The sequence below is a fragment of the Leucoraja erinacea genome, chromosome 3 (assembly GCF_028641065.1).
Source record: "Leucoraja erinacea ecotype New England chromosome 3, Leri_hhj_1, whole genome shotgun sequence".
NCBI classification, from domain to species: domain Eukaryota; kingdom Metazoa; phylum Chordata; class Chondrichthyes; order Rajiformes; family Rajidae; genus Leucoraja; species Leucoraja erinaceus.
The window spans coordinates 99,281,899-99,307,962 of record NC_073379.1 but is presented as its reverse complement, the minus strand read 5'-3'; the positions used below and the strand labels follow the sequence as shown (position 1 = coordinate 99,307,962).

The 26,064-nt window shown below is 41.8% G+C and overlaps 1 protein-coding gene across 6 annotated transcripts in view; it reads right to left on the bottom strand.

Annotated features, from left to right (window-relative positions):
* Window positions 1-26,064, bottom strand: part of chd1 (chromodomain helicase DNA binding protein 1) — a 142,507-nt gene that overhangs the window by 77,998 nt on the left and 38,445 nt on the right. For 5 of the 6 annotated variants that reach the window (XM_055633274.1, XM_055633271.1, XM_055633272.1 and 2 more), the window contains exons 3-8: window positions 16,246-16,450; window positions 15,738-15,839; window positions 14,877-14,953; window positions 11,395-11,514; window positions 4,552-4,817; window positions 2,808-3,033 (exon numbers count right to left, since the gene is read on the bottom strand). In XM_055633274.1, coding sequence (XP_055489249.1) covers window positions 2,808-3,033; window positions 4,552-4,817; window positions 11,395-11,514; window positions 14,877-14,953; window positions 15,738-15,839; window positions 16,246-16,450 — 996 coding nt within the window. The remainder of the gene's footprint in view (window positions 1-2,807; window positions 3,034-4,551; window positions 4,818-11,394; window positions 11,515-14,876; window positions 14,954-15,737; window positions 15,840-16,245; window positions 16,451-26,064) is intronic. The other variant, XM_055633276.1, reaches the window with a different exon arrangement.

Here is a 26,064-nt window from a genome sequence, read left to right as displayed (position 1 = left end):
TGGAGTCTGTACTCGCGTACTGCATAAATACGTGGTACTGCACCTGCAACTGCTCGGACAGGATGGCTCTGCAGAGGGTAGTGAGGGGAGCAGAGAGGATCATTGGTGTCTCCCTACCCTCGGTACAAGAACTGTTCCAGAGCCGCTGTCTGAAAAAAGCTCAGAGAATTGCTAAGGACAAACTGCACCCCCTCCACATACACCTGGATCTCCTGCCATCAGGCAAGAGATATCGAAGCATCAAAGCCCGGACTACAAGACTGCTAAACAGCTTCCTACCACAGGCTGTGAGGCTGCTAAACAGTCACTCTGTACTCACAGTCACTTGATTCTGCGGCTGGCACGGACACTTTAATAACTGGCACTGGCCACTCAAATCAGCTGCCCCGGACATTTTTATGATTGGTTTATTGTATTTTAACATTGTGTTTGACCTGTTTTTAACTATTTATACTGTTCCATCAGGGACTGGATTGTTTTTAGTGTTATTATGTGTGATATGTTTTAAATTTCATGTGCGATGCTCCGCTATTCACTGGGAAACGTCTTTTCATTTTGCACTGTACAACTGTTGCTTGCAAGATGACAATAAAGGTTGATTGACTGATTGATTGATTGAATAGAAAGTCAGACTCAAATAAATTAATATCGTACCTCTATAACACCCTTTTAAATTGACAAATCCCATAGTCGGAAATAATTAGGCGAGCTTGGGAAGACGAATTGGGTTTAACAATTTCAAAGGATAGTTGGGAGGAAAGTCTTCTATATATACACACTACTGTTCTCTTAATGTTAGGCACTCGCTAATACAATTTAAAATACTGCATAGACTCTATTATTCAAAGTTTAAATTTAATAAGATCTTCTCAAATGTCTCTCCTATTTGTGATAAATGTCTCCTCCAAGAAGCGACTATAACCCACTCTTTTGCTTCCTGTACAAAATTACAAAACTTCTGGAGGGGAATCTTTGATATCTTTTCCAAAATACTTAAAACAAAATTGGATCCCGACATAAAATTGATCACACTAGGTGTGTCAGAGGCCTGTTCCGAGCTAACGGTATTTCAAAGACGTTTCCTCAACTATGGCCTGATAACGGCGAAAAAAAACTAATACTTAAATTTTGGAAACAGACAACAGTCCCTACAGTGAGGATGTGCATCACAAACATGTCCAAGACACTACATTTGGAAAACATTCGGCTAGTCTTGGCGGAAAAACAGACCAATTTCTCAAGACATGGACACCCTTCACCGAATTCGTACAAGAATAGCATGGTGCAACACAAATTTAAATTTAAATCCGATGCCGTGTTGGGTGCGGTGGGCGGGGGAGGGGACCAGTGGCAAGGTATATCTGATGATGATGATGGGATTCATTTAGCGCCTTTCTGGATACTCAAGGCGCTTTACAGCGCATTATTCATTCACTCCTGTCACACTCGGTGGTGATGAGCTACTTCTGTAGCCACAGCTGCCCTGGGGCAGACTGACGGAAGCGTGGCTGCTAATCTGCGCCTACGGCCCCTCCGACCACCACCAATCACTCACACACATTCACATGCAGGCAAAGGTGGGTGAAGTGTCTTGCCCAAGGACACAGCGACAGTATGCACTCCAAGCGGGATTCGAACCAGCTACCTTCCGGTCACCAGCCGAACACTTAGCCCATTGCGCCATCTATCTCCACCTTTCTTTTTCTTTTTTCTTATTTCTATATCTTTCGGCCGTACTACTTTGGTGGTTTAGGGGGTCTTTCTTTTGTTCTTTTTCAATCTATCTTATCACTTTTTTCCTTTCTTGTTTTCTCTTTTTCTTTTCTTTTTTCATTTTCATAGTTTAGGTGATAAGGTTAAAAATGAAGCTGTACAATAATTGTATAATATTAGATGCCGAATGTTTTATCTTTGTACAATTGCTTCCAATAAAAATTAAAACAATTTTAATTAAAAAAAAAAATAATTTAATCAATTTTAAAATAAGGCTGTAACGTAACAAAATATAGAAAAAGTGAAGGGGTCTGAATACTTTCTGAATGCACTGTTGTTCAGTTATTCTGTACATCTCCAAAAACTGTCCTATATATGATCCAATCACCATAAAAATCCTGAAAATCTGTATGAAGTTGGGATAGCTGGTCATTACATACAAACTTTTATTTTACAGTATGTTAACAGACAGGAATGGTTTCAAACAGTTCCAGTAATAAGATATTAAATATTACTATAATTGATTAAAAAAAAACATAAATCTCTCCAATGGCAGAAATGCAAACTAATGAAAAATCCTTGTTTCTGTCCAAGTGCCTAATTAGAGGATGGTTTGAAACCAAGTATGCAGTTTTTAAAAATCGGGGAAGCAAGAAAAGTTATATTGGTTTGCAGCTGAAGGCAAAACCCGAATCGGTTTCTTATAATGTCATTGATAGTTTTTACCGGTAAACCCGTTTATGGATGTGCTCAAATAACACCACCTCCTAGGTAGATGCAGTGTTTGATAGGGTCTAATTTGCAATGGCCAATTAACCCAACAGCCAGTGTATCTGAGAACTGGAAGGAAACCAGAGTACTGACCGAAAAACCCAACCCAGAGAGAACATGCAAATTCCACACAAACACCAATGAGACCCAACAAGAACTTGGGATAGTATCTGGGGCAGCACTGAACCATCCCATAAAAACAATGAATGCCAGCAGAAAATAATTGGTATAGTTGCAAAGAAACAAAATAGTACAAAATGTATGGTTTCAGAAAGATATGTGTCAGGATATGTTAAAAGGAAAGATACATCGACATTACATACCATCGTTTGGTCTCCTCATCCTTTTTCTTATAGTTCTCCAATTTCTTCATTCCTTTTGTATTTTGTTGCAAAAGCGTTTCTTCACTCTCCCAGGTGTTGTGGAGGTGAGACCATCCCTTCCATTTAATTAAATACTGCTGTTCTCCAACCTCCACCAAAGGGTCAAAACCACTATTGGGTTCACCCTCAGCCTCTACTGCATAGGTAGTGGTGGCAGCACCAGTTGCTAAATCAGCAGGAAGTGTTATAAAATATCAAACTAAAACCTTCATTTACAATTTAATTTTCATTTGGATTACTTTCCATTGATTGCTTTATTGCAAGAACTCATTATGCATTAACATTTAACAGGAATATTTTTCACCTCGACTCAATCTTGTTAAAACTTTGCTATTAACAACTGATTATTGTAATATCCCAACTTTCAATCTCCTACCATATGTATTATCCAGAACAGCACAGCCTGTCTATCACTCCCCTGGAGGATTTGAGTATGCTTGAGCACGATGTGCTCGCTGTGTTGACCTCCTACATGCAACATAATAAACCCAACTACATGTGCAGACATTCCTCGCACAAAAATAACTCAGAAATACTGGAGCTATTCAAAGCCATTAAAAAAATGTCAGCGATTACTAACTTCATGTGGTGAGAAGAGAGAGGGAAGGGGGATTTTTTTTTAGCATTTGCACAGATATATATATTTTGTCGGACATGTGAAATACTTTATTTTTCAACCGGACTTAGCATCTCCCAACAAAACCTCAGCACTCTTGGACTTGCACTTTTTATTAACAACTACTAGAAAACAAAATAAAAACATAAAACTAATCAGCAAAACTAACTAAATGGCTATAGAGTGCATCGTAATGACACCCGATTCAATTCCCATTCCTGGAAATGTATTCCAAAAGGTAAAGTTAGTTACTGGTGTATCAAAGAGGCCTGATAAAAACATAATAGCCTTGACACTCTTCTGTTGATGCTTCACAAATTTCATGCCTTATTAAGACCCATTTCATAAAAAAAATAATGAAGCTTCCAACACATTTTGCCATATCCAGGGATGGCGGGACTATCATATGCTGAGAGAATGGAGCAGCTGGGCTAGTACACTCTGGATTTTAGAAGGATGAGAGGATATCTCATTGAAACTCATTGGATGAGAAGAAACATTTAAGATTGTTAAGGGCTTGAACACACTAGAGGCAGGAAACATGTTCCCGATGTTGGGGCAGTCCAGAACCAGGGGCCACAGTTTAAGAATAAGGAGTAAGCCATTTAGAACAGACGAGGAAACACTTTTCTCACAAAGAGTGGTGAGTCTGTGGAATTCTCTGCCTCAGGGGGCGATGGAGGCACGTTCTCTGGATGCTTTCAAGAGAGAGCTAGATAAGGCTCTAGATAGGGCTGTTAAAAATAGCGGAGTCAGCGGATATGGGGAGAAGGCAGGAACGGGGGTACTGATTGGGGATGATCAGCCATGATCACATTGAATGGCGGTGCTGGCTGGAAGGGCCAAATGGCCTACTCCTGCACCTATTGTCTATCTGTTCTACCAAGGGTGGGAACATAATCTAAAATTCAAGGAAGTATATAGATAATAAGGATTGTACATACCAGACAATACACAAATTGCCCAAATTATACTGGTAAAATCATTTTGCTTATATCAATTCATTATTTGGCAAGTGCCATTATTTTAAATGGTACTTTTCCATGCATATGAAGAGTAATAATTTACCTCCTTTTCTTCCAATTCGCGATTCCATTACTCTCTCTAATGTTTCAAATTCTTCTTCGTCCTCTGGGGGAGGAGGAAGATCCTCCCCACAGATTTCAAGCAAATCGTCCGAATCTGTTTTTGCATCTTCATCTTCCTTGTAGCTGACATTTACTGTTGCCTGACGACGAGAAGCCCTCTTATGTTCATCATCATCGTCGTCGTCATCTGATGATTCAGCCGGTCTCTTCAGTCCTTTTCCCTTCTTTATCTTTTTTGTTTTGGCTCTTTAATAACAGAGTACAATATAAGATGGTAGCTACATTATTTTCCTGCTAACTCAAGGTCATAAGCAACAATGGCTCTAAAATATATATTTTAGCAGGCAGGTGTTTCATAGTTGTACATTTCCATTCTTTGAAAAAAATACCTGAAATAATAATAACACTTTATTGTCATTGTAAATACATACAACAAAATTTCAGGCGCACTGCCCGAGCGGAACTCCAATGTATCAGATAAATAAATGACAACAATGAAAACAGCAAAAACGGCAAGAAAAACGTCGTCAGAATGTGCAATATTCCACCGTATAATGTTATAGCAGTACAAAATATTGGCTAAGAGTGGCGATGGCCTTGGGGTAGAACTGTTTGTTAATCTTGTGGTGTGTGATTTGATGGACCTGTAACGCTTTCCTGAGGGCGGAAGGGCAAACAAGTGATGTGCGGGATGACATGGGTCTTTAGGATGCGTGAAGCCTTCCGCAGGCAACAGGAGCTATAGATCTTCCAGGGCAGGCAGATGTGTGTGTTGGTGATCTTCTGGGCTGTGTTGATGACACTCTGCAGAGCCTTCTCGTCAGCCACAGAACTGTTGTCATAACACACCAGGATGCCATGTGTCAGGACACTCTCCTGGAGCAACAGCATGGAGCAACAGTAGAATGACACTAACAGCTGTTGTGGCAAGTTGACTTTCCTGAATGATCTTAGGAAGTAAAGCCGTCGTTGTGCCTTCTTGACCAGGGAGTGCGTGTTAGTTGACCACATGATATCTGCTGAGATGTGGGTGCCCAAGAACCTGAAACTGGAGACTCTGTCCACTCTTTCTCCATTGATGTGCAGTGGGGGATGGTCACCCTGCTTCTTCCTGAAGTCGATGAGCTCTTTTGTTTTTTGGTATTGAGTGCTACGTAATTTTCTGAGCACCAGCATCTATTAACCTCTGTACCTCCTCCCTGTAAACTAGGCATAGAAACATAGAAAAGAGGTGCAGGAGGAGGCCATTTGGCCCTTCGAGCCAGCACCGCCATTCATTGTGGTCATGGCTGATCGTCCCCAATCAATAACCCGTGCCTGCCTTCTCCCCATATCCTTTGACTCCACTAGCCCCTAGAGCTCTATCTAACTCTCTCTTAAATCCATCCAGTGATTTGGCTTCCACTGCCCTCTGTGGCAGGGAATTCCACAAATTCACAACTCTCTGGGTGGAAAGGTTTTTTCTCACCTCAGTCTTAAATGGCCTCCCCTTTATTCTAAGACTGTGGCCCCTGGTTCTGGACTCTCCCAACATTGGGAACAATTTTCCTGCATCTAGCTTGTCCAGTCCTTTTATAATTTTATATGTTTCTATAAGATAATCCCTCATCCTTCTAAACTCCAGTGAATACAAGCCTAGTCTTTTCAATCTTTTCTCATGACAGTCCCGCCATCCCAGGGATCAATCTCGTGAACCAACGCTGCACTACCTCAATCACAAGGATGTCCTTCCTCAAATTAGGAGACCAAAACTGTACGCAATACTCCAGATGTGTTCTTACCAGAGCCCTAGACAACTGCAGAAGAACCTCTTTACTCCTATACTGAAATCCTCTTGTTATGAAGGCCAACATTCCATTAGCTTTCTTCACTGCCTGCTGTATCTGCACGACAACTTTCAGTGACCGGTGTACAAGGACACCCTGGTCTCACTGCACCTCCCCCTTACCTAACCTAACCCCATTGAGATAATAATCTGCCCCCTTGTTTTGCCCCCAAAGTGGATAACCTCACATGTATCTATATTATACTGCATCTGCCACGCATCTGCCCACTCACCAACCTGTCCAGGTCACCCTGCAACCTCCTAACATCCTCTTCACAGTTCACACTGCCACCCAGCTTTGTGTCATCCGCAAACTTATAGTGTTGGTCCTAATTCCCTCTTTCAAATCATTAATATATATGGTAAATAGTTGCGGCCCCAACACCAAGCCTTGCGGCACTCCACTCGCCACTGCTTGCCATTCTGAAAAGGACCCGTTCACTCCTACTCTTTGCTTCCTGTCTCCCAACCAATTTTCTATCCATGTCAGCACCCTACCCCCAATACCATGTGCTCTAATTTTAGTCACCAGTCTCCCGCGCGGGACATTATCAAAGGCTTACTGAAAGTCTAGATGCACTACATCCACTGGCACCCCTTCATCCATTTTACTTGTCACATCCTCAAAAAATTACAGAAGATTAGTCAAGCATGATTTTCTTTTCATAAATCCATGCTGACTTAGACTAATCCTTTTACTGCTATCCAAACGCCCCATTATTACCTCTTTAATAATTGACCAGCATTTTTGCCACCACTAAAGTCAGGCTAAATGGTCTGTAATTCCCCGTTTTCTCTCCCTCGCTCCTTTCTTGAAAACTGGGATAACATTAGCTATCCGCCAATCCACAGGAACTGATCCTGAATCTATTGAACATTGGAAAATGATCACCAATGATTCCACTATTTCTAGAGCCACCTCCTTGAGGACCCTGGGATGCAGTCCATCAGGCCCAGGGGATTTATCATCCTTCAGTCCCATTAGCCTACCCAATACTATTTCTCGTCTAATGAAAATGTCTTTCAGTTCCTCGACACCCTTCGATCATCTGTCCTCCAGTACTTCTGGGAGATTGTTTGTGTCTTCCTTAGTGAAGACAGATCCGAAGTACCTGCTCAACTCTTCTGCCATTTCCTTGCTCCCCATAACAATTTCACCCGTGTCTGCCATCAAGGGACCCACATTTGACTTTGCTACTCTTTTTCCCTTAACATACCTAAAGAAGTTTTTACTGTCCTTCTTTACATTCCTGGCCAGCTTCCCCTCGTACTTCATCTTTTCAGCCCGTATTGCCCGTTTTATTTCCTTCTGTTGTCCTATGAAAGTTTCCCAATCCTCTGGCTTCCAGCTACTCTTTGCTGTGTTATACATCTTTTCTTTTAGTTTTATTCTATCCCTAACTTCTCTTGTTAGCCACAGTTGACTCCTACTCCCATTAGAATCTTTCTTCCTTTTTGGAATGAAATGATCCAGCGTCTTCAGGATTATGCCCAGAAATTCCTGCCATTGCTGTTCCACTGTCATTCCTGCTAGGATCCCTTTCCAGTCTACCTTGGCCAGCTCCTCTCTCATGCCTTCATAGTCCCCTTTGTTCAACTGCATCACAGACACCTCCGATTTAACCTTCTCCTTCTCAAATTGCAGATTAAAACTAATCATATTATGATCACTACCTCCAAGCTGTTCCTTTACCTCGAGTTCTCTTATCAAATTTGGTTAATTGGACAACACTAAATCCAGAATTGCCCTTTCTCTGGTCGGCTCCATTACAAGCTGCTCTAAGAATCCATCTCGGAGGCACTCTACAAACTCTCTTTCTTGGGGTCCTGAACCAACGTGATTTTCCCAGTCTACCTGCATATTGAAATCCCCCATCACCACAGTGGCATTACCTTTGTTACATGCCAGTTTTAACTCCTGCTGCAAATTACACCCTACATCCGGGCTACTATTTGGGGGTCTGTAGATAACACCAATTAGTGTCTTCTTGCCTTTGCAATTCCTCAACTCAATCCGCAGTCAACCCCAAAACATCTAGTCAACGCAGAAAAATCATTTACTCCTGCATAGATTCTTTCAATCCTTATGAATTAATTTCTTCTCAATAAAATTAAGAAATTGTGCATGGTTTTCATTTTCCTGAGCGTTAATTATTGCGTGAATTGCTGTGCATGTGAATGCCTGAGCAGACCAGGCAGTGATAGCACGTTAGAAGCGTTTAGTTACTTAGCTGCTGACCTGGGGGGAAAAGGGGTGTTGGCTCGGGCATATATTATAGACTAGAAAATAGACATGTTTGTTTAGTTTAGTGATACAGCACGGAAACAGGCCATTTGGCCCACTGAGTCCGCGTCTATCACTAATCCCCGTTCACCAGCATTATCCTACACACTAGGGACAATTTACAATTTGTAACAAAGCCAATTAACCTACAAACCTGTCAGTCATTGGAATGTTGGCAGAAACCGAAGCACCCGGAGAAAACCCACGCGGTCACGGGGAGAAAGTACAAACTCCATACAGACAGCACCCGTAGTCATGATCGAACACGGGTCTCTGGTGGTGTAAGGCAACAACATCATGCCACCCCTGTTCTAGAATTAGTTTGAAATCCAATTTAAATTTAACACCAAATCCTCAGGCAAAAATTGAGGACACATCCAGATGAAAAACTCATCCAGATGAAAAACTTCATTTCTCAATTAAACATATTCCATGCAACAGTTAAAGTCAGTTAATTATGGAGAGGTGATGCCGACTGAAAATGCTATTCGAGAGCTTGCCAAATTTATGAGACAATGAACCCTTTAACACAATTAATTCCTCTCTTTATATAGAAGGGACTATGCATAAAGATTGGAAAACTGTTGTACTTTAAAAATGCTGCTCATTGTATACAAATCTTATAACATTTTACTAAAATTGAACTCAAATTTAGCTCAAACAACATTTCTTAAGTGGAAGGAAGCTGTCAGCAAGCCAGGAAAGTCTTAAATGAAAATGTATATCTCAATGTTAAATTGTAGGTGCAGACCATTCCTGCAAATTACATTTTCCTCTGAAGTCAAACTGATTTATGGAAACATCCTTACGTACACCAAATGAAGAATTGCAGCTGGTTCACAACTTCTCTCTATCTACAACCATTCTAACTCATTTTGATGTAACGGATGCAAGGACAAAGTAAATCACACATTTACTTTATGCCTTAAATTCCCAGAACGTTCAAGACACTTTATACAGGTACACCACCGATTTTCCAGCAACTGATGGTCTGGCACATCCTTTAATCCAAACAAAATTAGGGGAGTATTGCATATGGTGCACAGTCTTTCAGGACATATGCCTGTTCTGAAAGAGTTAATTATGTCAGCTCTCAGAGCAATCCCATTTACCTCACTATCCTCAATATAAACTCTTTGCACACTTGCTCATTAACACCCCTACTTATTCCAAATGATAGTGATAATTTTCACTATCCATTTAACCTAACAACCACCATGGATTTAAGATATAGAAGGAAATTAAAGCACCTGGTTGAAACCCACAATGTCACAAGGAGATTGTGCAAATTCTACAGACAGGAATAAGAGGCCAGTGCTGACCCAAAGTTGCTGGACCCTTGAAAAGGCAGCACTATCCGTCGGATCACTGTGCTCTTCCTAACATTCTACTATTTTTCAGGGCAGCGAGAATTGATAACTTGCAGTGAGGATATAAATCTGCTCTTATTGTCTCTGCATGTGTGGATAGTGGGTAATGCAAGATACAGTCCAACATCTAAATGGCAGACAACCAACTTCACTTGCACTCTCATGTGACTTAGACCAAGTAACATAGTGATATGATTTCATATCACTGTCCACAGAAGAAAAGCAGTGAAATGTGAGAATGTACTTCAGAATAGGAACTTTATGATCAAAGTGTCCAACTCATATTTTCTGGACGTTAAGCATGAAATCTATCTGCTAATAGACTTACTTTCTGGTCGCCTCAATTGGTTAATGTTATTCTGTTGAGCTGCACTAAGATCAACAACGTTGAAGCCCATAGAATAAAAGGGACTCTAAAAGCATGGGTGGAAAAATGGCTCATTAACAGGAAACAGCTGCCTGTATAGCTGTAACCTATTGTATTCATTAAACACATGCTTGGTATAAGTAACATATCTACATATTTTCCAAGTCTAATCAGGTCAGACATAGTATCCAACCCAAATCAAGCCCTCAATGACATTCATACTTACATACTGGTAATGTGGGGGAGCCTGAAAAAATTACTACATCAATGAGAAATATCTAGTTTTTAGTCTTAATCCAATAAGCATTAACATTACTTCAATAAAGATTGTGATAAAAGTACATTCATATTCATCCTGCATTGTGTAGAAATTCAGTATGCCTTTTGAAGAACTAACAGTCAGTTAGAAAAGTCAATTACGTATTACAGGTCCATCACCAATTTTCCAGTACACAAAAATGCTGGAGAAACTCAGCGGGTGCAGCAGCATCTATGGAGCGAAGGAAATAGGCAACGTTTCGGGCCGAAACCCTTCTTCAGACTGATGGGGGGGGGGGACCTTCATGAGGTGAGGTGGTCGATCGAGTCCTCATCTGGACTTCCGCGCTGATTGGAAAGTTGCATTTGCCTCCTGCGGCCAGAGGCTTTGGAACACCAGCCCGGCCAGAAGCAACAGATCTGTTCCCTGTTCCCTTAACTGACTTCCACGGACGATCCGCAGGTCAAATTTGCTCCCTGCAGCCGAGGCTCAGGAACTCCAGCCCAGCCGGAGCCAGCAGCACCGTTCCCATAGTTGACTTCAGTGGTCGACTTTGCAGGCTCCTCAGCTGCCGAGGTAGAGTATTATGGTAACTTTGGACTCCTCTCAGATGCCATGACCTCTGCTGCTCCATCAGAACGAATAATCCAGAAACGCTCTTGAAACAAGGGTGCCGGAAAATCAGTGGTAGACCTCTATAAGTTCTTCAAAGTTTTACCTGCACTGTGGTTTTCTGCTTTTCACTTTGTTGTTGGGCTGGTAATCAGATTCGCTGTCTCCTGAGGTACTCTTCTCTCGATCTTCTTCCTCCTCAGAACCGGACATCTGCCAGTCTTCACTAGAGAGGAAATAGCATCACATTAAGGGATACTAATTTATACATTATTTCACTATTATGGAAAACAATAAAATAGGCTCACCCAGACTAAATTATTTTTTTAATCAATGCTGGATATAGCCATCAACCAATGAGAGTATAATTTCAAAACGACAACAGCATTCATGAAGTCCACTTTTACCATCTCTTTGGAGCAATTAGTAATGGCCAATAAATACAAACATGCCAGTAAAATCCACAACCAAAGATCAATTGAAAGAAAATAGTATATTTATCACCATTAAAACATTATTTCAGATATTTACAGCCTCGGAGTGAAGAGATTTGAATTATTTCTAATAAAGTGTGTAAACATTTTCTAACTTTTTAAAATAGTCTCAATGATAATAATAGGTGACCTATAACTATCCTCACAACCAGTTGCACAACAACTATTGAGGCTATTTTTTGAGAGGTTGTATGCTCTTAACAAATAGCCACAATAGTGTTAAGCTTTTGGACATACTACTTTTGGGAACTGAGAATTGGCAGAAATCCATGCTGTCCACATAATCATTTTTGTGATTCTGGTAAGTAGCGAGCAACATTTGCATTTCCTGTAGTCAATAACCATTTCTAATATGAGATAATATAGCCAACTAGCTCTGCCAGACAATAGACTGACATCTTGGGTTGGGAACCTCAGAATGTGTGACTCCACTTATTAACTGCAGTTGATCTGTCTGGGCAAGAAGTAGAAGATGAATAAGAACTGGGTAGAGAGAAAGGGAGGTGAAATTGAGAGATATAAAAATGAATTGCAGGGAATTAGAAATGTGAGAAAATACTGGAAATATCACCACTGTTCTGAAACAAACTGGAAAGGCTGATCATCTGAAATGGTGACATTAATGCAGAGACATGAGAGCTGCAATATTGCCAGTGGGAAAATCAGATGTTGTTCCTTGGGATTTGTTGGCAAAATACAAGAGGCCAAAGACAGAGAAGACAGAAATGGAGGGATGGGGGATTATACTGACAGGCTCAGGATCACCCTTGTAGATTGGGTTTGTATTTTGTGTTATGTAAAGCACTCTCAATCTGAATTTGGATTTTCCAAATAATACTGTAGACACCAAGGCACTTACCTGGAAGCACTACAAGTGAATCACCGCTTCAATTGGAAGAAAAGTTTGTGGCCCCAAATTGTCAGAAGGGAAGATATGCAACTACAGATTCTGCATTTTCACTGGCTATATGGGAACAGCAGAGATTTTAAGTGGAGGCTGGAAAGAGAGGACAACAAGAACCCTATTCTTCATCTGTGTGGGATGCAGGAGATGCAGAGGTGCAAGAAAGGAAAATAAACAGTTGAGAATTCATCAAATATGATGGAAGAGGGGGGAGAGGTCACAATTGAAGGAAAAAAAAATGAGGTGCCAGTGGGCAAAGATAGAACGGAATAAAACCCTTACAAAAAGTAAGTTATGTGGAAGCGTAGAGGAACCTATTATGGACCAAAACTATAATTAAATGTGCAGGGTGAAGGATGTGAGCAAAGTTCTCAATTAATGAGACTGCCATCACAAAATAAGGATGCATTGCAACGGTATAACCGAGGAGAAAATGTTTAAAATATTGGAAACTGAGTTACAAAGCAAGTTTTAAACAGTTGAGCACCTTTGAAAATAGATTAGGTACAATGTCTGAATGAAATAAACCTCAGAATTGTCAAAAATAAAGGAAAGTGCAGCAGCTCTGATCTAATTCTCTGCAGCAAAAGGAGAGATGTTATTAGTTATTTAAAAAAAATTAACTGATAAACAAATGAATTACAGGAGATTTAATCACAGCAGCATGAACATAATGGAAATTATTAGAAAAATAGAAAATAGGTGCAGGAGGAGGCCATTCAGCCCTTCGAGCCAGCACCGCCATTAATCGTGATCATGGCTGATCGTCCCCAATCAATAACCCGTGCGTGCCTTCTCCCCATATCCCTTGACTCCACTAGCCCCTAGAGCTCTATCTAACTCTCTCTTAAATCCATCCAGTGATTTGGCCTCCACTGCCCTCTGTGGGAGGGAATTCCACAAATTCACAACTCTCTGGGTGAAAAAGTTTTTTCTCCCCTCAGTCTTAAATGCCCTCTTATTCTAAGACTGTGGCCCCTGGTTCTGGACTCGCCCAACATTGGGAACATTTTTGCTGCATCTAGCTTGTCCAGTCCTTTTATAATTTTATGTTTCTATAAGATCCCCCTCATCCTTCTAAACTCCAGTGAATACAAGCCTAGTCTTTTCAATCTTTCCTCATGTGACAGTCCCGCCATCCCAGGGATCAATCTCGTGAACCTACGCTGCACTGCCTCAATCACAAGGATGTCCTTCCTCAAATTAGGAGACCAAAACTGTACGCAATACTCCAGATGTGGTCTTACCAGAGCCCTATACAACTGCAGAAGAACCTCTCTACTCCTATACTGAAATCCTCTTGTTATGAAGGCATTGCTGCGGGACAGTTTAAATCTTCATGTAGGAATTTATTGATTAATAAAGGACAGTCCATCTGGATGTGTTACAGGAAGGTCAAATCGAATTACATTATCAACATTTTTGAAAAGGTAAAACAGGCAGTGCATTTGAGAGTATGTAGATTTCAGCAAACCTATGACAAAGTCACTCATGCTACGCTGGACGTAAAAGTAAAAGCCTCTAGAGAAAGTGTAGCTGAGTGACTGGGAGTAATAGTAATTATTATTAATAGCAATAAAAATGCCAGTAAGGTGGAAAGAGTTAAATAAGATTTACAAGGATGTTGCCAGGACTCAAGGGCATGAGCTGTAGGAAGATTGGGCAGGTTAGGACTTTAATCCTTGGAGTGTAGGAGACTGCAGGACGATCTGATAGGTGGAGTGCAAAAGCATGAGAGGGAATAGATAGAGTGAAGAGATAGGGAATAGAAACACAGACAAATGAGACACTTAGATGGGGATTTTGTCAGCATGGAAGTGTTGAGCTGAATGGCCTGTTTCCATAATATGTCTAATATTGTGAAAATTAAAGTCATTCACTACAACTACCGTGTTGAATTTACATCTTTCCATAATCTGCGTACATATGTTCCCCTATCACCTTCTGGCTATCAGTTTTACTAAAGGCCAAGATAGTAAAACAGAGGCTGCACCTTTCTTATTCCTGAACTATATCCATATTGACTCACTCGTCAAGCATCCAGGATGTCCTCTAAGTGCCACTGTGACATTCTCTTGTTTCTTAACTATGCATTTTGAGTCAATGAGCTGTCTGCAAAAATGCTGTACTAGCTATAGACCAGATAAAAAAGGCATCATTAGTCATAAATAATCACAAATATAAGCTTACTCTCTGCGTTTTACATGTCTGGCAGTGTCCTCAGAGGACGAGTCGTCATCAGAGTCGTCACTGCTTGATGAGTCCTCCTTAAGTATCAAAGTAATACAAATTTTCCAATGTTAAATATAAATGCAAACAATTCTTATTGCTTTCATTTCACTAATTGAAATAAACAGCACAAAATTGCAACACAGACTACTTATGAGAGGAGTGGTAAGCAAGGAATACAATTTTATAATTACATTCCAGAGATCGAGCTTTTCATGCACAAGTAAGCATTAAATATCTACTATTTATGTTCTTAATTTATCTACAAATGCAGACCACAGTAAAACTCTGATAACCTGCTACCAGATTTGAAAACCTTGATATTTTGGCATCAGGTTCATTAGGGCCAGCTTCCCTTCCCACAAACCAAACGTCCAAAGGTACCAGATCATCAGAATGTTACTGCAGTTCAATTGACTGTACATAATACATCCCCAACTATAACCACAGTTCAGAGATAAACTTTTTTTTTAAATTACATTAGAATCCCTGAACACTGGCTTTAGTGACCTAGAGCATACACTGGGGTTACTAAAAATATTTCAAGATGTAATCTTAATCTGTAAAAATGAAATTAATACTGAATACCTGTGAACCTCGGAATCAATCAAGTTCTGCTGAGCAACCTAGAGTTACTCTGCTACTGTAGAATCTCTGAATATATTTTCCTCAATGTGCACTCAATGGAATATAACTATTATTGCAAGCTGCAAGAGCAAAATGTCCTGGTCTCCTATGTTAAACGGTGCACCCTCACTGAAGGATCAGTCAATGCTGGTGGACTAAAGGTAACTTGGGGATTATTTTAATCAATTTTCAAACCTCTGAACTGTTGTTTGAAGAAAGCTGCTGCTGTTGTAGCTGTTGTTTTCTTAACATTCCAGATCTCTGCACAGCCAATATACTTGGATTTGATTTCCAAAACTGCAAGATTGAGCAATAGCATGTCAAAATGTTAAACTTAAAGGTAATCCAAACTTTAAAGAGCTAATATGACAAAAAAACTTTGCCCCTCTACTGAAACAATATGAACCTTTAAGATTTCAGACAAGTTGATTTTTCTACAACTAGCAATGTGAGAGTTATTTGGCTATGATTGCTTTGTATAACCCAAAAATGAAAGCAAACATATAAAATAACTTGGGGCAAGGAAATTTAATATAATCTGGCAAGACTTTTTGCCGCTCATTAAACATAAAATGACCGATGGCATTCTAATGATTAAGATGCATTAACTGCAACTTCTAGAAATATTTTTTTCAAATTTGAATCAAATCTAGTATTACAAATTAATATCAAATAGTCACACTAACATATTTATCATATTCACCTCTGCTCCATCAGTCTTTAGAACTTTGCTTTCGATTGGTCGCTTTCCTCTAGATGTGTTACTTCCTGAACCGGATGAATCTGAATCAGATTGGCTGGCTGAGTCTGAACCACTGCCAGATTCACTGGAGTCATTGCTATCAGATTGGCTGCTGCTTCCATCACTGCTGCTCCCAGAACTTGAGCCCGATTCTTTATCAGATTGGCTGAAATAAAATGATAAGTGTACAAGGTGTCATCGTAATTAAATTATGCTTAATATTTTGAAATATTCTTCCACGGGCAGACGTGGAGATAATAATGTGAAACCATATTGCACAGCAAAATATTCCACGGTGCTTCTCAGTTGCTTAACTTGCCAAAAGTAACCAAAATTATATCAAATGACTGAAAGAGTACAAAAGGTTAGACACCTTAAATAAAAATGGCAAAATTAGAGGTACAAAGATTCAGTAAGGACATTGACACCAATGATGGCACAATGCAAATGCAGGATGCCCAAGGGCAGAGAGGAATGCAGACTTCTCCGTTAGTTGTGGGGAAGGGGGGGGAGACTGCAGGTAAAAACAAATAATAATGGCATGGATAGAACACATTAAATCAAAGCATTGCAGGAATGTAGAGAGTGAGAGGGAGGAGAGGAGGGATGGAGGGCAAGAGAGCAAAAACATTTGGTTACTGTATTTCCGCCCAAAAACTAACCCAATTCAGGAAAACAAAAGAGTGACATCATAATGCACTCGCAAGGCAGGACAGGACACTCCGGGAGGGAGGGGCACTCCAGCGCTCGCAGTGAACTAGGAGTGGTGGCGGCGGCTGCCAGCGCCCGACACCCATAACTGGTGGGGAGAGTGGTGCCGCAGGCCCTGGCTAGAGCCAAGCCTGGTGCTGGAACTGGAGTGAGGGCCGAGCCCGGGGCTTGGGATGGAGCCGTGACAGGGACCGAGAAAGAAGCCTCCGCTGGAACCAAGGACGAGCCTGGGTCCGGGGTCAGGGACTAACCCGGAGATGTAGACGGGGCCTGCACTGGTACCCAGGTGGCGGCCGAGCTGACGGCTCGAGTCTACTGCCGGGCCGAGTACAAGAACCAGACCGAGTTCCAGGCTGCTCTACGACCTGGGTAGGTCCTGGGGCAAGGAATGGGAGGAGGATGAGGGAAATGAGGAGGGAGATGGGGAGGGGTAGAGGGGTTACCGTATTTCCGCCCAAAAACTAACCCAATTCAGGAAAAAAACGTATCTAGCTCTCTTACCCCTCTCCCTCCCCTCCCTCCCTACTCCCCTCCCTCTACCCCGCCTACCCCGCCTCTCTCTCTCTAGGGATTGAAGAGGGAGGATGAAGAGGAGGAGGGAGTGCTGGGGGATGAGGATAAATAAGCCATGCCTGCGCAGTTGAGGACTATGCGAAGGGGTGCAATATTGCGTTGGGGGGACGGCTTACTTTGGGGGAACAGGTGAGTGGTGGAATCTTGCGTTGGGGGAGCAGATGGGTCTGCACTTGGTCTAGTGTCAGCTAACATGAATGCAATGGACTCAGCTACTTCAGCAAAAGTTAAGTAGCCCTACAATTGATTAAAATAATTCAAATCATTCTCATTCAATTAGTCTGGCTTGGCTTGGGCTCAACAACTGTAAAATTGTTAAACTAGGTCTTATTATTGATATAACTGACCACCAGAGGGAGCTGTTAGCTTAATGTTGTTCACAGTATAAGATATCGGACATATAATTTTAGAAAAGTATGTGATTTTGCTGCAATTACAGGTGGCTCAAGAAAATTATTTTCTTTAAATCCAAATCCTACCCAAAGTTATCAATTATAAGCAGATCACTGCATAAGTTCTAGAGTAGTACACATTTTAAAAAATCAGTCATTCTAAATTTCAAGGTACGCTGATAACCAGAGTGAAAAATGCCCACGTTAATCTGTTTGAAGTAAAATAGCTTCCTTCAGCCTTAAATTCTTAAATATGTTCTATACTCGCATTAGTTGGGCCGAAGGGCCTGTTTCCAGCCTGCCTGACTGAAATATGTAAACATCACAACTTCAACGCAACCAGGAGTTAAAGTTCAGGTTGCCACTCAGCGCAGAGTAAAATACCGCAGTTGTTCGATTGCTGCCCGACAAAATTATGAGGAAAAGAACGCCAATGCCAACTTATCCTGCCTTTTGACACTTGTAATCAGTATCTCCATAATACACATTATAAACAATAAAAAATAATGTGTGACAGACCGTTCAGGGCAATTATCGCTTCAATGGTTCTTAATAAGTCTAGCTTTTCATATTTTAAAAAAAATCATATAACATCACAGGAGCATTATCAATTAATAAAAATTGTGCAGAAAGATACTTGAAATGACCATACGCTTAAAAAGTGGCCGATTATAAGGAGCAGCTTAAAGAAGGAGAACGCATCGAGGGACCTGAAGAGCTTAGCAAAGATCCAAAAGCAAGCAAGATAGATCACTCGGCGAAAAAGACGTAGTGCGGTCATGGGCAGATTCATGGATAATTTTCGGCCCCATTTCCGTAACCGGCTTCCATCTCCGCACCAAAGATCCCATAGCGAAGCAAAGATAACTAGTGCGGAGACGGAAGCCAGTTACGGAAACATCCTCGTAAAAATAAGTTATTTGATAAAAATCTTCTCCTCATTTTCAGAATTATAATTTATTAACACAAACTGTTCCCCTGCAACATTGATTACACTGCGAGTCAGGTTACTGAAATGGAGGGAAAAGGCACACATTCCGCTCCGTTGCGTACTACACGTCAGCCCATTGCATTTACAAGGAGTAGTCTATCTTGCTTCGCTATAGGATCTTTGCTGCAAAGATGGAACAATTTAAATCGGAAAGGTGTATGAGAGGGGAACACAGGTATTGAAGTTACAGAACATAAGTTACAGTTCGTGACCTCCTCAATTCACTGTTGCACCGAACAGCACAGCCCCACCCGGCTTGGACCTGCCCCACCAAGAGTGGGTCGCCCTGAACCGGCTCCGTACAGGGGTCAGCCGGTTCAACGCCAACATGCATCGTTGGGGGGCTGCGTTCATCAGTGGCCTGCGTGTGTGGAGCAGACCAGCAAACAGCGCTGCACGTTATTTTCGACTGCTGTCCTCCGCCCCCCTGGTGGAGGGGCAGACCTCACAGCCCTCAAAGTCAAAGTCAAATTCATTTGTCAAATGCACCCAAAGGTGCAGAGAAATTAAATTGTCAGCAGCGATACACTTAAAAAGAATTCACAATACACAATAGAATTCAGCACAAGCATCCACCACAGCATTATTAACTGTGGTGGAAGGCAATAAAGTTCAGCCAGTCCTCCTCCTTTGTTCACCCGTGGTTAGGGCCATAAACAGGCCCTCTCATCGGAATGATCCAAACTCCGCGTGGGACAGTCGAACACACTCCGCGGCTTGGAGCGCCTGAATCAGCCACTTTCCTATCGGAGACCGCGGCTTCAGGATCTTATAGGCCGCAGGCCAGCGGTCGGAGCTCTTCTCCGGTGATCCCCGGCAAGGGTTCACCCTGCTCCGCGATGGAAAAGTCCACGCTGCGCCCGCCGCTGAAGCTCCGGGCCCTGACTACAGGAGTCCCCCAAATAGTAGCCCGGATGTAGGGTGTAAGTTGCAGTAGGAGTTAAAACTGGCATGTAACAAAGGTAATGCCACTGTGGTGATGGGAGACTTCAATATGCAGGTAGACTTGGGAAATCAGATTGGTTCAGGACCCTAAGAGAGTTTGTAGAATGCCTCAGAGACACAGGGTCATTTCATTCCAAAAAGGAAGAAAGATTCTAAGAAGAGTAGGAGGCAACCGTGGCTGACAAGGGAAGTTAGGGATAGAATAAAACTAAAATAAAAGATGTACAACACAGCAACGAGTAGCCGGAAGTCAGAGGATTGGGAAATTTTCATAGGACAACAGAAGGAAACAAAACGGGCAATACGGGCTGAAAAGATGAAGTACGAGGGGAAGTGGGCCAGGAATTTAAAGAAGGACAGTAAAAGCTTCTTTAGATATGTTAAGGGAAAAAGAGTAGCAAAGTCAAATGTGGGTCTTTTGAAGGCAGACCCGGGTGAAATTATGGGGAACAAGAAAATGGCAGAAGAGTTGAACAGGTACTTCGGATCTGTCATACTAAGGAAGACACAAACAATCTCCCAGAAGTACTGGAGGACAGAGGATCTAAGCGGGTCGAGGAACTGAAAGAAATTTTCATTAGGCGAGAAATAATATTGGGTAGGCTAATGGGACTGAAGGATTATTAATTCCATTGGGCCTGATGGTCTGCATCCCAGAGTCCTCAGGTAGGTAGCTCTAGAAATAGTGGATGCATTGGATGCATTTTCCAATGTTCAATAGATTCAGGATCAGTTCCTGTGGACTGGAGGATAGCTAATGTTATCCCACTTTTCAAGAAAGGAGCGAGTAAGAAAACGGGGAATTACAGACCAGTTAGCCAGACTTCGGTGGTGGGAAAGATTCTGGAGTCAATTATTAAAGAGGTAATAATGGGGCATTTGGATAGCAGTAAAAGGATTAGACCAAGTCATCATGGAATTATGAAAGAAAAATCATGCTTGACTAATCTTCTGGAATCTTTTGAGGATGTGACATGGATGAAGGGGTGCCAGTGGATGTAGTGTATCTAGACTTTCAGAAAGCCTTTGATTCAGCACGGGAAACTGGTGACTAAAATTAGAGCACATGGTATTGGGGGTAGAGTGTTGACATGGACAGAAAATTGGTTAGCGGAGAGGAAGCAAAGAGTAGGAGTGAATGGGTCCTTTTCAGTATGGCAGGCAGTGGAGAGTGTAGTGCCGCAAGGCTCGGTGTTGGGGCCACCCATATATATTAATGATTTGGAAGAGGGAATTAGGACCAGCACTAGCAAGTTTGCAGATGACACAAAGCTGGGTGGCAGTGTGAACTGTAAAGAGGATGTTAGGAGGTTGCAGGGTGACCTGGACAGGTTGAGTGAGTGGGCAGATGCAGTATAATATAGATAAATGTGTGGTTATCCACTTTGGTGGCAAAAACAAGGTGGCAGATTATTATCTCAATGGGGTTAGGTTAGGTAAGGGGGAGGTCCAGCGAGACCAGGGTGTCCTTGTACACCGGTCACTGAAAGCTGGCTTACAGGTACAGCAGGCAGTGAAGAAAGCTAATGGAATGTTGGCTTTCATGACAAGAGGATTTCAGTATAGGAGTAGAGAGGTTCTTCTGCAGTTGTATAGGGCTCTGGTAAGACCACATCTGGAGTATTGTGTACAGTTTTGGTCTCCTAATTTGAGGAAGGACATCCTTGTGGTTGAGGCAGTGCAGCGTAGGTTCACGAGATTGATCCCTGGGATGGCAGGTCTGCCATATGAGGAAAGATTGAAAAGACTAGACTTGTATTCACTGGAGTTTAGAAGGATGACGGAGGATCTTATAGAAACATATAAAATTATAAAAAGACTGGACAAGCTAGATGCAGGAAAAATGTTCCCAATGTTAGGCAAGTCCAGAACCAGGGGCCACAGTCTTAGAATAAAGGGGAGGCCATTTAAGACTGAGGTGAGAGGAAACGTTTTCACCCAGAGACTTGTGAATTTATGGAATTCCCTGCCACAGAGGGCAGTGGAGGCCGAATCACTGGATGGATTTAAGAGAGAGTTAGAGCTCCAGGGGCTAGTGGAATCAAGGGATATGGGGAGAAGGCAGGCACGGGTTATTGATTGGGAACGGTCAGCCATGATCATAATGAATGGCGCTGCTGGCTCGAAGGGCCAAATGGCCTCCTCCTGCACCTATTTTCTATGTTTCTAAAGGCCGCTCCAATCCATGCTGTTATGCCACGAGAGAGACGGAGAAGTGACATGCAAAAGTCACCTTTCCATCGAAGGTGACTGAAGAACAGTTTACCTCTCTTCCATCCCCACCACCACCACACAAGACATACCAAGAAACACCCAAAAAACACTTAAGACATATAAAACCCCCCCAAAAAAGTTGAAATAACAGACACGCTGCTGGTAGGGCAGCCGACTCACAGCGCCCCCACTGACCCCATCACCGACAACAGCACATTGAACTGGCTACAGCGCCTGGAGGGCGTTACATAACTTCTGCTGCCTCAAACGCAAGAAGAAAAAGGTGAAAAAAACTCTCCTCGGTTTGATATTATTAATCCTACATCGGGAAACTCTCAATTTAATTTCTAGTTTCTGTCAGCATCTCCCAGAACCTCAATACATTTTATGTTTCCAGAATATAACATCATTGTTTTAAATTTCAGACTCATTAAAAAACACATTTTGCAGAGCGCTATTCATTGTCCCCAACAGCCATCCCAAGCTCAGCTGCATGTCATTTCAATTCCATTTCCTATTTCAACACTGACCTCTCAATACCTGGCTTTCTCCACTGCCAGAGTGGGGCCCATTGCAAACTAGGGGAATAACACCTCATAGTTCGCCTGTGTAAAGAGAATCAGAATGGGAAAGCTGAGAGACCACACACCAGGTTTCAATGGTGAGTCAGTGGTGGTGAGAGTAAGCAGCTTCAAATTCCTGGCCATTAACATCTCGGATGACAAGTCCTGGGTCCAGCACTAGACATAATCATGAAGGCAGTGTGCCAGCACTTCTACTTTCTTCGAAGTTTGAAGACCTTTGGCGTGCCACAAAATACTCCAAGTATACTTTAGAAAGTGGACACAAAATGCTGGAGTAACTCAGCGGGACAGGCAGCATCTCTGGAGGAAGGAATGGGTGACGTTTTGGGTCAACCCAAAACATCCCCCATTCACTGACCCAAAATGTCCAGTCAGGATACTTTCTAAACTATGTAGGAAAGACTGCAGATGTTGGTTTAAATTGAAGATAGACAGAATGCTGGAGTAACTCAGCAGGACAGGCAGCATCTCTGGAGAGGAGGAATAGGTGACATTCAGATTCAGATTCAGATTCAATTTTAACTGACAATGACAATTAAAATTGAATCTGAATCTGAATCTGAATGTCACCTATTCCTCCTCTCCAGAGATGCTGCCTGTCCTGCCGAGTTACTCCAGCATTCTGTCTATCTTCAATTTAAACCAGCATCTGCAGTTCTTTCCTACATAGTTTAGAAAGTATCCTGACTGGTTGCATCATGGCCTGGTATGGCAATTCCAACACACAGGGATTCAAGAAGCTTCAGAGTGGTGGATGCAGTCTGGTTTATCACAGGCACAGCCCTTCTCACTATTGAAAACAACCACATGAGACACTGTCTAAAGGAGGTGGCATCTATAATCGGTATTTGGCATTTGGTTTATTGTCATGTGACCAACTTAGTGGAAAAATCCTTGCACGCTATCCAGTCAAATTATACTAAACAAGTACAATAAAAATCAAATACATCAGGAAGTGCAAAGAGCAAAATTATAAGGTCATAAGTGTAAGGAGCTAGAATTAGGCTATTCGGCCCATCAAGTCTACTCCACCATTCAATCATGGCTGATCTATCTTTCCCTTCTAACTCCATTCTCCTGCCTTCTCCCCATACCTCTTGACACCCAGAATACCAAAGTGCAGGATATATTGTTACAGCATAATAGCATTACAGTTAGAGGAAGAGCAGATACAAAAAACATGTGAGGTCCACAATGAGAATAAACCTGAGAGATCAGGTTTACACCCTTAGCTTATGGGAGGTTTGTTCAATAGTCCCAATACAGCCGGGAAGAAGCTGTTCCTGAATCTGGAGGTACTTCCTTTCAAGCTTTCGTATTTCCTGCCATAAGTAACAGGGAGAAGCGGGAATTACAGGAGTGTAAATTATGTTGGCAGCATGAGGTGCAGCTGGAGTCAATGGTGGGAAAGCTGGTTTATGCAACAGACGGGACTACATCAACAATTCTCTTCAAATTTTTACGGTTCAACAGAGCTGTTGCCAAACCAAGCTGTGATGCTTTCTACGGTGCACCTGTGGAAGTTGACAAGAGTCGTTGGAGACATGCTGAACCTCCTTAGCCTTCTAAGGAAGTAGAGGCATTTATGTCATTTTTTGGCCTGTAGCATCAATTTGACTACACAAAAACGCTGGAGAAATTCAGCGGGTGCAGCAGCATCTTTGGAGCAAAGGAAATAGGCAACGACCATTGCCTATTTCCTTCGCTCCATAGATGCTGCTGCACCCACTGAGTTTCTCCAGCATTTTTGTGTACCTTCAATTTTTCAGCATCTGCAGTTCCTTCTTAAATGCATCAATTTGACTAGTGTGTACTAGCTAACATCTACCTGGATGTCACCCAGCTTCACCCTCTCAGACCTGGTTCAACCTGTCGATCACTTTCCACTATCCAACAATCAGCTCTGATCTTTATCTTCACTCGCAATGTCCTCTCCTATTGGCCATCTCCCCTCTTCATTCTAAGCCCTGATGTAATATTTAGACCCATTTCTTCCACCCCTACCCTTCTTCCTTACTGTCTTTACTTTCCTTACTCTACCTTCCTTACTTACAAAATTCTTACGGGGTTGGACAGGCTAGATGCAGGAAGATTGTTCCCGATGTTGGGGAAGTCCAGGACAAGGGGTCACAGTTTTAAGGATAAGGGGGAAATCTTTTAGGACCAAGATGAGGAAAACATTTTTCACACAGAGAGTGGTGAATCTCTGGAACTCTCTGCCACAGAAGGTAGTTGAGGCCAGTTCATTGGCTATATTTAAGAGGGAGTTAGATGTGGCCCTTGTGGCTAAAGGGATCAGGGGGTATGGAGAGAAGGCAGGTACAGGATACCGAGTTGGATGATCAGCCATGATCATATTGAATGGCGGTGCAGGCTCGAAGGGCCCAAATGGCCTACTCCTGCACCTATTTTCTATGTTTCCTCACAAACTCTGCTCATCCTGCTGAGTTCCTTCAGGAAATTATTTGTTGCTCCAAATCCCAACATCCTGACCCTCCTGTGCCTCCTATACTATTTTTGTAACACATAGTAACAAAAATACCTTCATGGTTATTCAACACTTAATTGACACAATTTAATTAATTTTAACATGCAAGTAACTATATTCAGTAATATTAGTGTAATAATTAGTATTAGATTAATATCATTTCCTGGATAAACATATGGATTAATATAGCACAAAGTAGGAATTGAAATAAAATTAAAAGTAGTATTCTAAAGGGTGTTATGAGTTGCAGTAAATTGAACACATTTTAAAATCACTGGGGCATGGGTTCAAATTCAAACCAGACACGAAACAATAAGAATCCAATGAAATTCAGTTTGCCCCATAGTCAGCAGCACTAAAATGTCTCAGTATTAAAGTGAACAGTAACTACTGCGAATAATAGGGCTGGTGGCGGGGTGGAAGCAGGAAAGAAATCCTACGGAAACACACATGGATACTTTTCAAAATTTATCTCCCCCGGTACTGTTGTTCTAAAATCAGAGGAAACTATGTGGTTGTGCTGTACCTAACCAGACCTAGGAATACACAAAATGCTGGAGTAACTGAACGGGACAGGCAGCATCTCTGGAGAGGAGGAATGGATGACGTTTCGGGTCGAGACCCTTCTTCAGTTTCGGGTCTGATTTTTGATTTACGTTAAAATTTAATTGAACAGTAATAACGACCACCTATTGTAGCAAAATTGACGATATTCTTGTGGTACTTAAATTATGTACACTGAAGTAGTAATTAAAATGTTGGTTTATCAAATTGATCATTATAGGTTAAAACAAGGCATCTAACTATATTAGTTGTTATCAGGACTTGCCAAAACAAATTTTTTCAATTTAATGCAGCAGAATTTGCTAAAACAATGAAACG